General features: G+C 43.1%; 1 protein-coding gene and 1 long non-coding RNA gene across 2 annotated transcripts; one reads left to right on the top strand and one right to left on the bottom strand.

The window, feature by feature from the left end:
• The first annotated feature begins 301 nt into the window (after window positions 1-301).
• On the top strand, window positions 302-15,798 carry LOC106904188 (SH3 domain-binding protein 4). The gene is made up of 4 exons (XM_088012571.1): window positions 302-545; window positions 1,090-3,443; window positions 12,734-12,922; window positions 13,860-15,798. Exons 1-4 carry the CDS (start codon window positions 425-427, stop codon window positions 14,082-14,084), a joined length of 2,889 nt encoding a protein of 962 aa, XP_087868697.1. The 5' UTR covers window positions 302-424; the 3' UTR covers window positions 14,085-15,798.
• On the bottom strand, window positions 11,181-12,682 carry LOC106912949 (uncharacterized). Its single transcript, XR_001417068.2, has 2 exons — window positions 12,030-12,682; window positions 11,181-11,727 (listed from the first exon to the last, which is right to left on the bottom strand). It is a non-coding gene; the product is annotated as an uncharacterized LOC106912949 (long non-coding RNA).
• Window positions 15,799-16,393: the final 595 nt, after the last annotated feature.

Raw genomic sequence — 16,393 nt, 5'->3', positions numbered from 1 at the left:
GTGAATTATGGTTATGTTTACTAACACCATCTCAAGTAAAAGTTAGATTTATCTGAGCAAATAAACAACTCTTGACAAAAACAGCACACATCTAAAATCCCTGATATTTTCAAAACTGGCATAAATTTTTAAATCTGTTTACTTGTTTATATCCCAGTTCTGCACATTCATCTGTAAGCAAATAAGCTCCCTGCTGAACACGCACAGAATGAGCTGACAGTTTTCAAAGTGGGTTGAAATGCTCTGCAAAATAACATCAGTACTTACTTTCAAACTAAACACTCTCTGATAATGTAAATCATTTGGTGCTCTGTGTTTTTCAGAGCCTGGGCAGCTGCTGACATCCATTATTACCTGGAGATAAAAAACAAAGTGCCCCAGAGTTGTGGAAGTCACTGCACTGTGCTCGGTGAAGGGCCTCATCATGGCCGCTCATCGGATCAGAGCCAACAACAACAACACGTCTCTTCCTCGCTGCAAATCGGAGGGAACGCTGGTCGATCTCAGCGAGGGAGTGTCAGAGGCCAGTCTGACAGATGTCAAAGGTCAGCATTACACATCATGAGACTGTGCTTTCATTGCTGGACTTCTTCTAATTGAACTGCAGATTGGAACAATTTATATATTTTAGAACAAATGACGATGCTAAAAACATTGAATATGCTAATTGCAGGTTGGTGAAGTGTGGGACACCTAAAAACCTGTCAGACGAGACGATCCGTTCTCGTCAGATAAAGTTTTAATTTTTATGTTTAGCATCTATGCTAAGTGACCAGAGACGGGGCATTAATCACCCAATGGCAGCTCAAAAATCTACAACATGACAACTGTTAGCATCCACGCTAGTATTTAAATGACTTAGTTGTTCCTGTTGCAACTTTTTTGGGACGTGTTGCAGACATCAAATCCCAAATGAGTGAATATTTGGCAAATATTTTACAATGTGAATAAAATCTGAAAGTTCAAGGGGTATGAATACTTTTTAATTCTTTGTACGTGAAACAACTTATTGTTTCATTCACTGATTGTATACATCACAGCAGCGTGGGAAAAGAAAACCAATCTTTTTCTTTTGGTGTCTTTTTTCAGTGCCTTCTCCGAGTGCCTTACGACTGGACACCACCGCTTCCTTTGGTGCTGCGAGGGAAGTCGTTGCCATAAAGGACTACTGCCCATCCAGCTTCACCACTCTCAAGTTCTCCAAGGGCGACCTCCTCTACGTTCTTGACTCGTCTGGGGGAGAGTGGTGGTACGCTCACAACAACACAGAGATGGGCTACATCCCCGCCGCCTATGTGGAGCCCATCAACTACAGAGACTCATCCTTCAGCGACAGCGGCGTGATAGACACGGTGTCGGACTGTAACGAGGAGGGAGCTAAAGAAATGGACCTGTTAGGCGAGTGGACAGGAGAAATTCTGAAACCGACCACTTTTCAAAATGGAAATCCTTTTGCAACAACCCATACCTCTACAAATCCGTTTCTAAACAGGGGTTCTCAGAGTGATCAGACGATAAAAGAGAAATCAGTGGACCTCCTTCTGTTTGACACACTCTCTTCTTCTGGCCCCAATTCTACCAGAAACACCGGAGACAATGGTTTTTCCAGCCACGTCTTTAGCTTGAACACTCTTAGTCCCACTGTGGCTGTGGGGCAAACGTTTCAAAGAGACAACCCGTTTTTTAGAAGCAAGCGTTCCTACAGCCTGTCTGAACTGTCCATCCTTCAGGCTCAGACAGAAGATCCCCAAGCCTCCAGCGGTTTCTTCAGAGGTCTCAAAGCGCCTTCGCCCGAGCAGTTCCAGTCCAGGGAGGACTTCCGCACGGCATGGCTCACCCATCGCAAGTTGGCCAGGTCCTGCCACGACCTGGATTCGCTGGGTCAGAACCCGGGCTGGGGTCAAACGCAGCCAGTAGAAACCAACATCGTCTGTCGTCTGGACAGCTCAGGAGGAGCCGTGCAGCTTCCAGACACCAACATTAGCGTCCTGGTGCCTGAGGGCCACGTGGCAGCAGGGGACACACAACAAATCTCAATCAAAGCTCTGCTCGACTCACCACTTGAACTGAACAGCGATCGCTGCACCACTGTCAGCCCCGTGTTGGAGATCAAACTCAGCAACATGGAGGCCAAAACCACCATCACCCTGGAGATGAAAGTGTCCGTTGTTGTGAAAATGGACCACAGACAGACGACAGAAGTCTTGTGCGTGAGGAGTGACTGTAAAGAGGGGCCGTATGCCCCCATTCCTCAGGCCTACATCTATGGGGACACGGTCCAGGTGGGCCTGGATAACCTGGAGCCATGCATGTATGTGTGTGTGGTTACCCGGGCCCTGTCTGTACGGCCTGAAACCACAGTCTGGGAGCACGTTGTTAAAAAGATTACCTTAGGAGTTTACGGTCCAAAACACATCCACCCATCCTTCAAAACTGTGGTGGCCATGTTTGGCCATGAATGTGCTCCAAAGAGCCTGTTGGTGAGCGAGGCGGGTAAGCAGGCGCAGTCTGCACCACCAGTTGCCCTGCAGCTTTGGGGTAAACATCAGTTTGTCTTGTCGAAACCTCAAGACCTCCATGTTGAGGTTTACTCCAACATGGCCAACTATGAGGTAAAAGCCAGCGAGCAGGCCAGAGCGGTCCGGGGCTTCCAGGTTCGACTAGGCAAAGTCAGCAGGCTGATCTACATGATTTCCACCCGCAACGCTGAAGATGTTTCGGATTTCACTCTAAGAATCCAAGTCAAAGACGACCAAGATTGTATCCTTGCTCAGTTTTGTGTCCAAACACCAACACCGCCACCGAAAGCAGGCCCAAAGACGTCAGTGCAGCGGCGATTCCTGAAGAAGAAGGAGCTGGGGAAGATAGTTTTGTCTCCTCTTGCTGTTGCCACCAAATACCCCGTTTTCCAGGACAGAAAAATAAACAACCTAAAGTTTGGGAAATTAATCAAAACCGTAATCAGGCAAATGAAAAACCAGTACTTGCTTGAATACAAAAAAGGAGACTTTGTAGCCCTTCTGAGTGAGGAGCTGATCAAGCTGAAGGGCCAGTTGTGGACTAAAGAGTGGTACATTGGGTATTATCAGGGCAAAATAGGGCTTGTTCATGCTAAGAATGTCCTGATAGTTGGCAAGACAAAGCCCACTAACATCAGCGGGCCTGAACTTACAACCTGGTTGTTGCTGGAGCAAATACTGAAGCCCTGCAAGTTCCTCACATACATCTATGCCTCAGTAAGAACTATACTGATGGAGAACATCGGCAACTGGCGCGTTTTTGCGGACGCTCTTGGCTACGTCAACCTGCCCCTGACGCATTTCTGCCGCACAGAGCTGGACAGTGAGCCAGAGAGGGTGGCGTCGGTCCTGGAGAGGCTAAAGGAAGACTGCAACAATGCAGAGAGCAAAGAGAGGAAGTCCTTCCAGAAAGAGCTCCTGACTGTAAGTTGCAGCTTTGGCACGTTCCTCTGTTGTTTAGTATAAAAATAAAGAACACTAATTGCTTGCTCTTGTTTTAAGCACTGGGTCTCAATTGGATCCCCTTTGTTCCTCCGTGGGTCCAATTAAACAGCCATATGTTTGGGAGATTTCGCTCAAACAACATCCTTTCCTCAGGTTTATAATCTCTCCGCAGCTGCTTACGGCCTTAAGCTTCAGGCAGTGATCCAGTTCTACTAATTCAGCCGGGAGTGGAGTTGATAGCTGCTGCGTTGGCACCAAGGTGTAGCAGGGGCCCGAGGAGCCATGGAAAACAGCAGACTGCTTTGTTCCCCCTACCCATGTCTGTTGCTGGAGTTTCACAGTGTGCAGTTTGCATATAACCTGCTGATCTGATGAATCCAGCTGATCTTATATAGACATATAAATCAACCTGGGGGATAAACAAGCCAGTAAAACAGCTGAAAGAAAAACAGCCTCATGTCCTGATACTTTTAAATATTACAGAGATCGTATCTGCAGGCTTTGATACGGTTGGCAGTCCTTTTTGTCTTTCTGATGCTTTGAAAGTGCTGAGCTGACATGGAAATGTGGATTTTTCAGTGCAGCCTGAGGGATTCTCCTCCACACAGTCTGAGACAATCTGAGTCTCTCCCCCGACTCAGATTGTCTCCCATCGACTTTTGACCAAGACCAATCAGCAAACAGGAGGAGGAGAAATCGTGAGTGATGACATCACTTCTCGGCGCTGTTTTAGATCTGGAGTTTTAACAATGGTAGCGGAGGAAGTGAACAAAGCTGTCTCTGTTTGCGACGCTTCCAAATACAGAGCTAATATTAACAGCCACCTTGTTCAGCTCTGCACTTCTCTATTCGCAGTGGAGGATAGTTGTTTACGATGCAGACCGCTTCCAGTCCGCGGCGCTTTCATAACGTCGCTCTGGTGCACTACATGCATCTCAGATGTAAAATTTAAGACTTCATCTTAGTCCACACCTTCAGGAAGAAACTGTTTCTCAGCAGCCAAGAGCCTAGAGATCCTTTGGACAAAGCAGACGAGGGCAAAAGCATTCTTACAGTTTTCTCCTGGTTTTGCTTTTTTGTCAAACCCAACAAATTTGGTCATCAAAGATAGCCTGAGTAGACACAAATTTAAATTTAATAATTAGAGACTGTTTATTCATTACATTTTTAAAAAGATGTGGAGAAGTAGTAAACCCCGAGACCCAATCATAGTTTTTGCCACTGTTAGCTGCTGAGCAGCAACAACTGACTTCAAGCATCTGGGATCAGTGCAGAGAAGTTCTTGACCTCATCGTGGATAAATCTTGGTCCGTCCTTTTCTGCAGAATAGTTTAAATCAAACCACATTAGTAAGATTTCAAATATGAATTGCCTGTTTCAAGGCAGCTCAAATCTCAGTCAGATTTGAGTTTGGACTTTGACTAGACTATTCCAAAATGTTCATTTGGTTTCTTCTTAGCCATTCAGGGCTGGACCTTGTGCTTCTGGAACCTCCTTCCTGATCATGGCAGACGGCAAAATTCATGCTGCAAATAATGACCAGTGGTTCACGTCCTGGCAAGCAAAGCAGCCGCAAATCAGCACTTTGACGGCTCCATGTTTGAATCTGTTCTTCTGCTGACGGCTCCATGTTTGAATCTGTTCTTCTGCTGACGGCTCCATGTTTGAATCTGTTCTTCTGCTGACGGCTCCATGTTTGAATCTGTTCTTCTGCTGACGGCTCCATGTTTGAATCTGTTCTTCTACTGACGGCTCCATGTTTGAATCTGTTCTACTGACGGCTCCATGTTTGAATCTGTTCTACTGACGGCTCCATGTTTGAATCTCTTCTTCTTCGCTTCTGTAATGCTCTTAGTTTTCACCTGTCATGGTGCAGCTTCCTCATTGTTCCTTTTTGTCTTTTAAACCAACAGAATATTTTGTTTCACTTTCTTCCTTTTCTTTGAGGCGTTTGTCTCAATGTTTCACAGACGGTGTGTAATCGTCCCCAGAGTCTCTGACAGAGGTCAGATTTGTACTACAGTTGAAGTTACACAGAACAGGAACACTGTAATTTACCCAAAGTTGTAAACACTAGTTAGACCCATTTATAGACAGAGAAGCTGCGGTATGGAAGAGAACATAATAAAAGATAATTGAAAAAAATATGCCGTCTCTGAAAGGCTTTTTTCTGACATGCATCAATCCGTCCATTTAAAAAAAACCTCACAAAATCTTTTTGTTTCTTCCGAGAACTTTTCTGTTTTCTGGAAAAGATAAAATAAGGAGAAAACTAAAGTGAGCTTCAGTGTGCGGGCTGCAGTATGAATTTAAATGCTGCTGCATGGACTCATCTTCTCCCTTCAAATGACTGGGAACAGTGAGAAAAGACTCTCATATTTTGCCCGTGAGAGTTTTGGCACTGATTTTTACGTTTGTAGAAAAGAAGAGCAGCAGATCAGAAGCAGCGCTGAGGAGCCGCCTTTGTGTTGCAGGTTCTGAACCGCTTTGTCTGTCGGGAGAAACGGAGCGTCAGAGCAAACAGAGTTTAACGTTTGACCACTTAGATGAACAGCCCAGTCAAAACGTGTGTAAAATGTGATAAAGTTATACATGCTAGTTTACTTAAATGACGTTTACGGCAGGTAAAATAAGTATTGAACAGACTGCATCGTATTTCTAAAGCTGCTTTTAACATGAAATCTGTGTAACAACACAACTAATCCACACATAGAAAGAAACCAAAACAAGGTCAGAAATTAGTTTAAGTGTCAAATAACAAGAGAAACTACTGAACATGCTCACTGATATTAGTACTTTTTACTAAAGTCTCTGTCGGTGATGACAATTTCAGATTCCTTCTGCATGGAGGAGAAGACAGGAGTGATTTTGTTCTTCACATAGTCGTCAAATCTCCGTGGGCCTCTTCTGTGAACGCCGGTGTTGAAAGCGCTCTGCTATGCTGACGCTGCATCATGTAATTAATCTGATAAATGAAGATCGATGTATTTTAACCCTCCATGGTTTTAGGAGATGAGGTCATTTAGACCCTCCAACTCCGAGCGTCATAAACGTGAGAGGGTCAGTCTGAAAATGGACGACTAACATGAACTTACTACAGTTATTTGGATCCTTAAATTTGTCTCCTTCAGCTTCTCCCCTTAATATCAGCTCTGTCCCACTGAATGGAGGCCTTGTCTCCACATTTCACAGTCTCACAGCTTGTGGATGTTCTTTGGAGCACAGAACTGCAAAGAATATAGTTACTGTAGTTACTGAGAATTAGGATGAAATACCTGTTTCCACCAACCTGCCACTTTGTTTTGCTCGTTCTGTATCGTACGGAGCCTCCAGGGGACATGGGGAATCTTTTTTCTTTTGCGTTCCCTCGCAATAATCTACTGATCAGTTCAAGCGGCATAATTGATACTGTAAGCCTTTCTGACGGTGGCCGCCGTACTTTCTGCTTTAATACGAGGTTTGTAAGGTTTTTCCATGAATGTTAATATCTCTGTGAAATATCTGATGTTTTATATCTTTTTCTTTAGTATAGAAAGGCACCACAAACCTATGATATAAACAGAAATTTCCCATAAGTAGGAAAGAAATAAAAATACATCCAAACTATTTGGACTATTTCTGAGTTATTATCAAGGGTAATCAGTCATCTGACAGTTTTGATTGTGTCTCTGTTGTGTTGGTCGTCTGAATGGCTTCCAGTGCCGTTCAGACTTACACAGACATAAACATGCAGTAAATAAACTGATCTTTGGCTGCTTCACTTGCTGCACCTCCTCCTTCTGAGGCTGGGTGGGAGCATTTGCTGCTTTTAGGACAATTTACAAAATTATTCTGAAAGCCTGCAGCTCTCAGGAGATGCAGGCTGATTTCCACGGCTGCTCTATAAAACCCAAGAAGAGTTTTCACAGATCTTTAGTCTTTTTTCAAGGTTTTGGTTCCAAGGTTGCTTTTCACAAAACAAAAGAGATCAGGAAAACGTTTAAGTGCAGAAGTGGGGAAGGAACACAATTGCAAAAGCCACATTGGGGTTTAGACGGAGGCTGTAAATGGGAGGGATTGGTAAGAGGACAAGTCAGGTGGAAAATGAAGATGGAATGGAAACACAATAAAGAGTTTGGAGAGAGAAGATTGAGAGTCAGTTTAGTAGCAGAGGAGAAAAATGGAAGCCAGATGACAGACAAAATAAGTTATTTATCAAAAAGGCTCTGCAGGTCAGGATGACTGTGTGTGTGTGTGTGTGTGTGTGTGTGTGTGTGTGTGTGTGTGTGTGTGTGTGTGTGTGTGTGTGTGTGTGTGGGTGTGTGTGTGTGTGTGTGTGTGACAAGCTATGATTGAAACACTTTGTTCATTTCCTCTCTAGCATGATTCCTGAATTCATGTCTGGAGGATTTCTCAAGTCGTTGCACCAAGTGATGATTTAAATGTTTGGGAGCTGCACTGATGCTGAGCTGGTGGGAAAAAAAACAAACTGTGGCATTTAACTTCACTTTCACACATCCTCTGTTAGTCACACTGAACCCAGTCGACAGTTTGTAAAAATACAGCTCAGTGTTTTAATTCCTCCACAACAGTGAAGTCTGGAGTCTCTAGAGTTGTTTGCTTTCTTTCTGTTTGCAGCTCAGAATGATTCTGTGCTCAATACTTTACAAGAAAGCATTAAAGTTGACACCAGATCTTTTTATAACTTGAAGACGGACCCTAGTGTTGCACTAATCAAACAAAGGCATAAAGTCCTTATGCCTTTGTTTACATTGTGCATTTCTGCCTCATTATGCAAATGAGGAGCAGCTGCATCTTAAGGCTTAACTTCTGCTCAGCATTGATGCAAAGCTCAAATCTGCTTTAGTGGCTTCATCAACGATGGTGAACTACTACCAGTTTATCAGTGAGCTGAAGCTTAGCAGCTTTATTAGAAAATAATGCTGTAATTTAGGGCTGAAACGATTCCTCGAATGATTCGAGTACCTCGATTACTAAAATTCCTCGAGGAAAATTTACCTGCCTCGAAGCTTCGTTAATTTATGTTTTATTAGTTAGCGCACCGTGTTCCGGCCGGGACTTCATTTGCGTTGCGCGGAGCTCTCACTTCCGCCTCTGAGTTGTTGACAAAAGCTAAGTCTCAGCGGCATAAAGTCCAATCTTCAAGATTGGCCCGTGGGGATTTTATTGATTGATGATAATGCCCGACTTTTTATCGTTTTTGGGGAACCAATAAGCATCCTTAAAATGACTGGGGGAATGCCTGGAGTACGGCAGCATTTCTCCTCCGGGGCTGCTGGTTGAAAGCGAACGGCGGGAAGAGCGCTGAGGTGAGCGGATAGACTGAACAGGGCGGGAGTAGCTGATGCTTACCGTGTAAATGTAGCTTTACCGACGAACCGCACAATACATTTCATATCCCGGTCTGAAGAAACGGGTGACGGAGCGCATCGTACATGGCTGGTAGATGAGTTTCTGAGTGTGACCAGTGAAGGTGTCGTAAATATCCCGTATTGCTTCCCCCCGTGTTCGTCCCCCGGTCTAACGGTTCGTCAGTCCGCTGGTCTATTTCCTACCCTCCACCCCATGTTCGTTCATTCGCCCTCTCCTCCCACTCCAGGCGGCATTTCCAGTATTTTCAAACCCAAAGCGTGACAGGTTAGGTGGCAAGGTGAGTTTAATTAATCTATTAAACTCACTGAAGATGAATACATAAACTAAAAGCTGGATTGTAGACATTTTTATAAGCATATTTGTGAGCCTGCCTCTTTGTTATTAAATTCAATATAATTTCAGATTTTTCTATAACTTTTCTTCTGGTTAACTTAGAAAGTGAGCTATTATTGTTACAGGTTAGTTTTCTAAACTACAAAAAAGCAACTGTTAGGGATGCTCACATATGAAAAATTGGACTGATATTGATATCTGATAGTAACACCGGTATTATGCCAGATTTACCAATATTTCATTTTATAATTTTTTTTTATCCGATTACTCGATTAATCGTAAGAATAATCGATAGATTACTCGATTACTAAAATATTCGTTTACAACAGCCCTACTGTAATTCTTTAGGATTATTATTATTGATATTATTATTTGTCCCCCATTTTCCTGTCTTCTACTAGTTTTTACAATTTTTGCTATTTCTACCATTGAACTTGTACAATAGTCTGCTACTTCTGCTCTTGGTAGCTATTATTATTGTTGGTATTGTTTTCTTCAACACTTTATAAAATGTTAAGCTTATATTACATATTTTGGCTCCATTGAAATCAATGGATTTTGGCCAAAAATCTACAAAAACTGGTCTTTTCACAATGAACTACTTCCAGATGCTTTCAGCCAGAAACACCATTCAAGTTTTAAAATGTTGTGGTTTCCCTTGGCTACTACCGTATGACTCAACTTCATTATATGTATATATATATTTTTACTGATTTCATATAATCCCTCTTCAACCTTTTTTGTGGCGTTTTGCTCATAATTCATCTTTATGATGGATTCCAAAGCTGCTATAGTGCCAAAGTGAGCCACTCTAAATTTGGGAAAACTCTGCTACTTCCCAACCAGCTGAGCTTCATGCACTCAGTGTTCACGTTTTCTAAACATATTATACATTATTATACATCAGAACGTAGGAATCTATGTCTGGATTCAGCATGGACTCAATGCAACACTCATCAATGCTGGACTTACGGCTTCAGCTGTGTTCTGACATGTTTCCGTAATGTCTTATGTCCTAAACGATGCATTGTAGACATGAGCTTTGTGTGAGTTTCCCCTCAGACCTTCCTTCATCATACAGTCATTACTTTGATACTTGCTGCAGTTTTTCCATGAAATTAGTCTCTTCCAGCACCAAATAAGCTTTGCACTAAAACTGCTGAAAGTCAACATTTCCAAAGTCACACACACATTTGCATCGTCACGGCCCTCCAGGCCGATTGTGATACACACATGAGACAAAGCCTGATTATTCACAGAACTGTTCTAACACCTACGGTGCAGGTATTACATCACAGCCATCATCAGAGGTCCACCGATACGTCAGCCGGCCGATATTTTGGGCCTATACTTGTGCTTTTTTTCTTGTATCTGCCTTGGCCGGTGTGTGCATTAATTAATTTGCAGATCTATTATCACATTAAGCAGCCATGCCGTGAGAGCACATGGACACATTGGGCTGTTAATGTTGTAAGACTCAGTGCCAACAACAGCAAGAGTGTGTTTCCAACTTTCCACGTATTTTTAACTGCCTAACTTAGCTGTTAAAGTCACCGTCTCACTGCGAACAGGAGGGAACAGCAGTGTGCAGCTCGGACCCTGAAATTCATTGCTGGATTGCAGGCGTTGCACATTTTCTACTGGATTTCCTCAGGTCTAGTTTTTATAATGCTGGGAACTAGAAGCCAGTGATGCCTGCAGTGACCCAAACCCTTGTTTCCTCCGGCAGGTGGTGTCATGGTAACACGCAGCCTTAAGCGTCAGGCCAACTGGCTCAGAATATTTCTGTGGTGAAATCTGCAGCTCTGTTGAAAAAACTAGCCGACGATACAAAACACCAACTTCCTTAAACTCCTCTTCCTGCAGATACAACCAGTGTTAACACAGAGTTTATATTGATTGCATAGTTAGTGCAGCACTCGGTTCAAAATAATAATAATATAAATGATGAGTTACTGGAAGAGTTCTTCACAGTCAACAAGCAAAGGTCACAAAACAGCCGAGTAAATTTGTGCTTTTGAATTCATTCTGAAAAGTTAATATAGGGGGAAGCTAAATGCACTAAATGTTTTAAAATGCAGGAAACCGGTCGGGACGTTCTTCTCTAGTGCCCACTGACTTTAATCCATCTGTCCATCCGTCCATCCGTCCCTTGATGGGGTGCTGGTGCCTCTCCATCGAGACGTTTGGGGCGAGAGGCGGGGTTCGCCCTGGACAGGTGGCCAGTCTGTCGCAGCGACTTTAATCTGTTGGCTTTACTGCTGGATTAAATAAAATGCAGAACTCACATCAGGGACACAAAACTGACTTATGCAGCAATTATCTGCGTTGACTGTGTGCACACTTGGTGGTGATTTATGATCCTTTTAAGATGACGGCCACGACGCCCCTGTTTACAGCAGAAGGGGTTCAAGTATCAGCCAGTAAATTAGAGCTTTCCTTTCCCGGAGGATTTTTGTGTTCACCATTTATTTCAGAGAAGAAGAAGAAGAAAAAAACACCTGTTAGTTGTTTGGAGTCAGCTGTGTTGAATATTGGAGGTCCAGCTCTGTAAACTCTGTTGGGTGAAAAGAAAGAAAATCAACATGTAAAAGGACAGGGAAGACGGTCATAGTTGTTGGGAATTTAGCTAAAAATAAAGGCAAATCCTGGAGGGAAACCTGCAGACATTGAAAATGTCTGTTCACACACGCTTCATGCATTCTGACTGAGCTTGAGCTGCTTTGCAAACAGGAATAAGCACCGTCTCAGTCTCCAGATTTGCAAAGCTGTTATTTGTTTGAATTGGTCAGACTGTCTGTGCTTGGCAGACAAATTTGACCAGCACTACTCAAGTAGCTCTAGTTTTCAACAACAAACCTGAACGTAGGAGCAGGAAGTGTTCACTTGACTTTTGGCAGAACTTTCCTGTTCAGTGATCCAGTAAGGAAGCAAAGTTCTTCTCCCCCCTCGATGTTCATGGATCCAGAGGCAAACAAACAATCTTGGACTCCACCAGTGAAGCTGATAGACTCGTGTCTGAACTGCCCTTCATTTTAGTTTCTCTTGACTCGGCATTCCTGCGGGGCAGAAATTATTGCCCAATTGGCCTCACAGCTGACACCATCCCATTCTCTGGTCTTGTCTCATCTCAAGAACCAGTGAGACTTTTGGAGCGTGGAGTTTACATTCCTCACTCACCTCCCCCTTCCTCCCCACCTCCCTCATCCTCTCTCTTCATATCCTGTCATTCCACACATTCCTACACATTCAGTCACGGCCCAAATTAGAACATTAAAGTCACCTTTGCTCTGCTGAGTTGAAGCATAATGACTGTGTGACTGCATCTCTGTCACTGAGACCCGTCTGTGTGGAGGTCAGAGGAAGTATTTTTAGGAAAGAGGGGCATTTTTGACTGTTATTTGAAGGAAATACTTGGAGTTTTTATATTGTGATAAAGATGAAATGTTATTCCTTTCAAGAATATCTTTACGAGCAAAGAGAAATGACTGAATTTACCTCCATTAAACCTACTTTATTCAGATTTGTTCTTTTTAGTCTGAAGCTGTTTGTTTTCTCTGCAGGCTTTGCTGAAGATGGACTGCCAGGGTCTCGTGGCCAGACTTGTCATGGACTTTGTCCTCCTGACCACCGCCGTGGAGGTGGCCGGACGATGGAGAGACCTCGCCGAGAAGCTGGCCAAGGTTTCCCGCCAGCAGATGGACGCCTTTGAGGCGCCGCACCGCGACAAGCATGGCGTAGTGGACAGCGAAGTAGGCCTGTTGGAGCCTGTTGTCGTTGCTAAAGCATCCATTCAATGTTTCCACATTCAGTTCAGACACAAAGTTTGATGTTTTCTGTTGAAGGTTTGTAACAGAGTTTAAAAAAAGACACTTGATGTGGGTAGTTGATGAAACATAATAGTTTAAGTGTCGTCTATTTAAACTCTACTGGCTACTAAATGTTTGGCCAATTAAAGGACATCAGCGTTTCAGTGAGTTAAAGTCAGATTTATTCCCCAAGATTTTGTCCATAATAGTTTATTTAAGCCGAGCACTTGTGCTTAATGTCCAGTAAAAGTTAAAAGGAAGAGTATATAATATGTAAAAAAAAAAAAAGGAATCTGTTCTGATGACGTAGAAAGACAGGAAGAGAGAACATAATGTAGCATAATTGCAATTAATATTAACGTTGCATAATTCTACAATGATATCACAGATTTCATGTGTTTTGAATGTTATGCAGGTCTAGTTAAAGGAAAAACACAAAGGAGTCCGTTGTTCAGTTTTCCTCCAGCCACTTAGTGAACAGAGCAAACCTGTGGAAAAAGGTCAGATATGACCAAAATTTAATGTTTTTTCCTCGTGCTCATAGTGAAACATGGTCATGGCAGCATTATGATGCGGCATGAACAAGAAAGCAGGTCAGTTAAAAGACGGATGAAGTTATATACAGGTCGATACTAAAGATTATCTTCAAAACTTTGTAATTAAGTTCCCAAATATTCTCCATCCAAAAAAATGTGCAAGAATTTGGGAGACAAAACCCAAAAGACTTGAAGCTGCAATTCCAGTGGTGCTTCTGCAAACTTGATTGATTTTCCTTGATTTGATGGGAACAAAATGTGGAAACGTTCAGTGGGTATGAAAACTCTGCCAGCAGGGAGTCACGGTTAACAGATGATGCAACATTTGCATTTGGTGTCCACAGGCCATGTGGAAGCCGGCGTATGACTTCCTGGTCACATGGGCTGCTCAGATCGGCGACAGCTACCGGGACGTGATCCAGGAGCTCCACATGGGCCTGGACAAGATGAAGAGCCCCATCACCAAGCGCTGGAAGCACCTGACCGGCACGCTAGTCCTGGTCAACTGCCTGGACGTCCTGCGGAGCTCCGCCTTCAGCCCCACTTCTCAGGATGACGACGCCTTCTGAGTTTGAGCTGCACGTCAGCTGACCGTTCCTGAACGCCTGTGTTTTCTGTCCATTGCCTGGTGGGATCCAGACGGACTGAGGTCTCCCCAGGACACACATGGAGCTCACTTGAACTGCAGAGAATAACATGTTGCACATGGAAGTATTTTTCTACTCTAGTTGTAGCACAAGCCTTTTTGCAGAGCAACACTTTAAAAGCTGTGCTTAAGAACTGTGTATCAAACTGAAGAATCACTTTTTCAAACTAAAAGACTTTTTTAGATCCGTGTTGCAGTCTCGCTCTGTGTTTTATATGTACGTGAAACCATAATGATCTTTTCCTGCCGTGGTCCTTCTTACGTCAGACATCCAGATATTCAGCACCACTCTGTCTTGTTGGGATTGAAGACGGGAAGGTTAACAAATGATTTGTTCAGTCATCGTTTGCAACAAGGTTTGACCCGGTTTAAAGACTTTGCTCAAGGTTTTTCAGGTGGTTTGCTTTTGTGACTGTGAGCGCGCAGAAATGGTTATTTTTGAACAATTTCTGTGTTTGTAAGTTAATGACTTCTTTCTGTTTGAAGGAGTCGGTGTGGCGGCTGAGGAAGCTCCTCTATGTTGAGAATTCAGATACTCGCTTTAAAAATGTCCCTTTTTTGTTGAATTTAATTCAACAGTTTTATGGGATGTTTTGTGAGCATGAACTAACTATTTTATGGGTCAATCAGATTTCAGTCCAGGGTTTGACCAGAACATGACATTTATCTTTCTGCAGTTCTTTGTCAGACTTTGACCAGATGATCCAGGATGTACAACTTCCCAAAGGTTTGGCCTGGTTTTAGTGTTTACTGGCTGGGCTCCAGCAGACTTTGGGACCATCAGGATGATTTTTTTTAGCAAATGCATGGCCCAGGTTTGTGGCATCTTTGTTTAGAAACCTTGAAGCTCACAGGAACTCTGAGGCCAGCAAGGCCTGCAGCGCTTTAGATTTAGTTCTTTTGTAACCTTGATGGCCTCGGCTCTCACTTTGGTGTAGTGCAGTTTGCAGAGTGACTATGTCAGTGACCTTCATCACAATTAATTTATAATTTAAATAAAACGGGTCAAATTAATTTGTAGCTTTAATGAGACTTTGATGTGAGTAAAACCAAATTTCACTGTGTTAAAAGCATCAGAACAAGAACATGCCACATCTCAGCTACTACAGCAGAGTTTATCCAAAGATTAGTCTCTGTTCTGCACACTGTGTTTAGTATCGTCCATCATTACTGGACAACGTTCTTTATCAGCTGATTTACTTTCTCTGAGTCTTGGCGTCGGCTCCCCTGACCAATAGGTGCAAACATTCAGCGCTACAGCCTGCTGTCCACTCTAACAGTTATTTAGTAAACTGGCTGTTTGCATTTACGAGCAGACGTTGTTTTTGGTGAAAATTAAGACTTTCAAAAACATGGAGGGTGATATAAAAACCTGCTCGCCAGAAAACGTTGCCATGTGTTGGGAAGTTAAAACAGATTAATGTTACGTAATGTAGCCATGATCAGAATGCTTTCATGTGTGTTTTACCTTCTGGGTAATGTTGCCTTTGTTACCAACTGCTGGCCCTTTATTTTTTATATTTTGTTGTTAAAGTGTGTTTTTTGTTTCAATAACAAATGTAATAAAATAAAGATTTCAAAAATGTAACATTTTTCAGAAGCACATTAAAGGGAAAATTAATTCTACTTTACGCATATTTGGATCGGTCCGTCTGTCATTAACACTCGCTGCTGCAAAATACTTGATGTAACTTATTTAGCTAACAAACAAAGTTGGAGAGGAACAATATCAGAAATGTGCGGTCAGGGATGAAGAAGATGACGGCAAAACGAGGACCAGATAGATGGAGCTCTGAACAGAGCAAAGCAGCTGAACACATTCTTCAACAGGTTCAGTTCAGGAACAAACTCATCATCATCCTCATCATCCTCTCCTGCTCCTGCCCATACAGACACCCCACCTTTCTGCCATCCACAGGTTTCCTGTCTAACTACAGATGTCCCATCTTCCACCTCAGTCATGGTTTCTTCTGCTTCCACAAGTTTGTCTTCAACCAAATCAGGAGATGCTGCTGCTCCCTTTGTCTCCCCCTCCCACTTTTCTGTACCTAGAAGTGAAGAGAGACGGAACCAGAACACGGCTGCAGGTCCAGATGGTGTCAGAGTCCTGAAGGCCTGACATGTTTTAGGCCAAAGCAGCAAATAACTTCTTCTTCGTCTTAATATTTTTTTCACCAAAGTTGTAAATTGAGAGGCAGAAACATATTCAAAAACTCACCAAACTTTGCCTAA

The sequence above is a fragment of the Poecilia mexicana genome, unplaced genomic scaffold (assembly GCF_051168715.1).
Source record: "Poecilia mexicana isolate PSO_F unplaced genomic scaffold, ASM5116871v1 scaffold_2, whole genome shotgun sequence".
NCBI lineage: Eukaryota > Metazoa > Chordata > Actinopteri > Cyprinodontiformes > Poeciliidae > Poecilia > Poecilia mexicana.
This window is presented reverse-complemented; position numbering and strand designations above follow the sequence as displayed.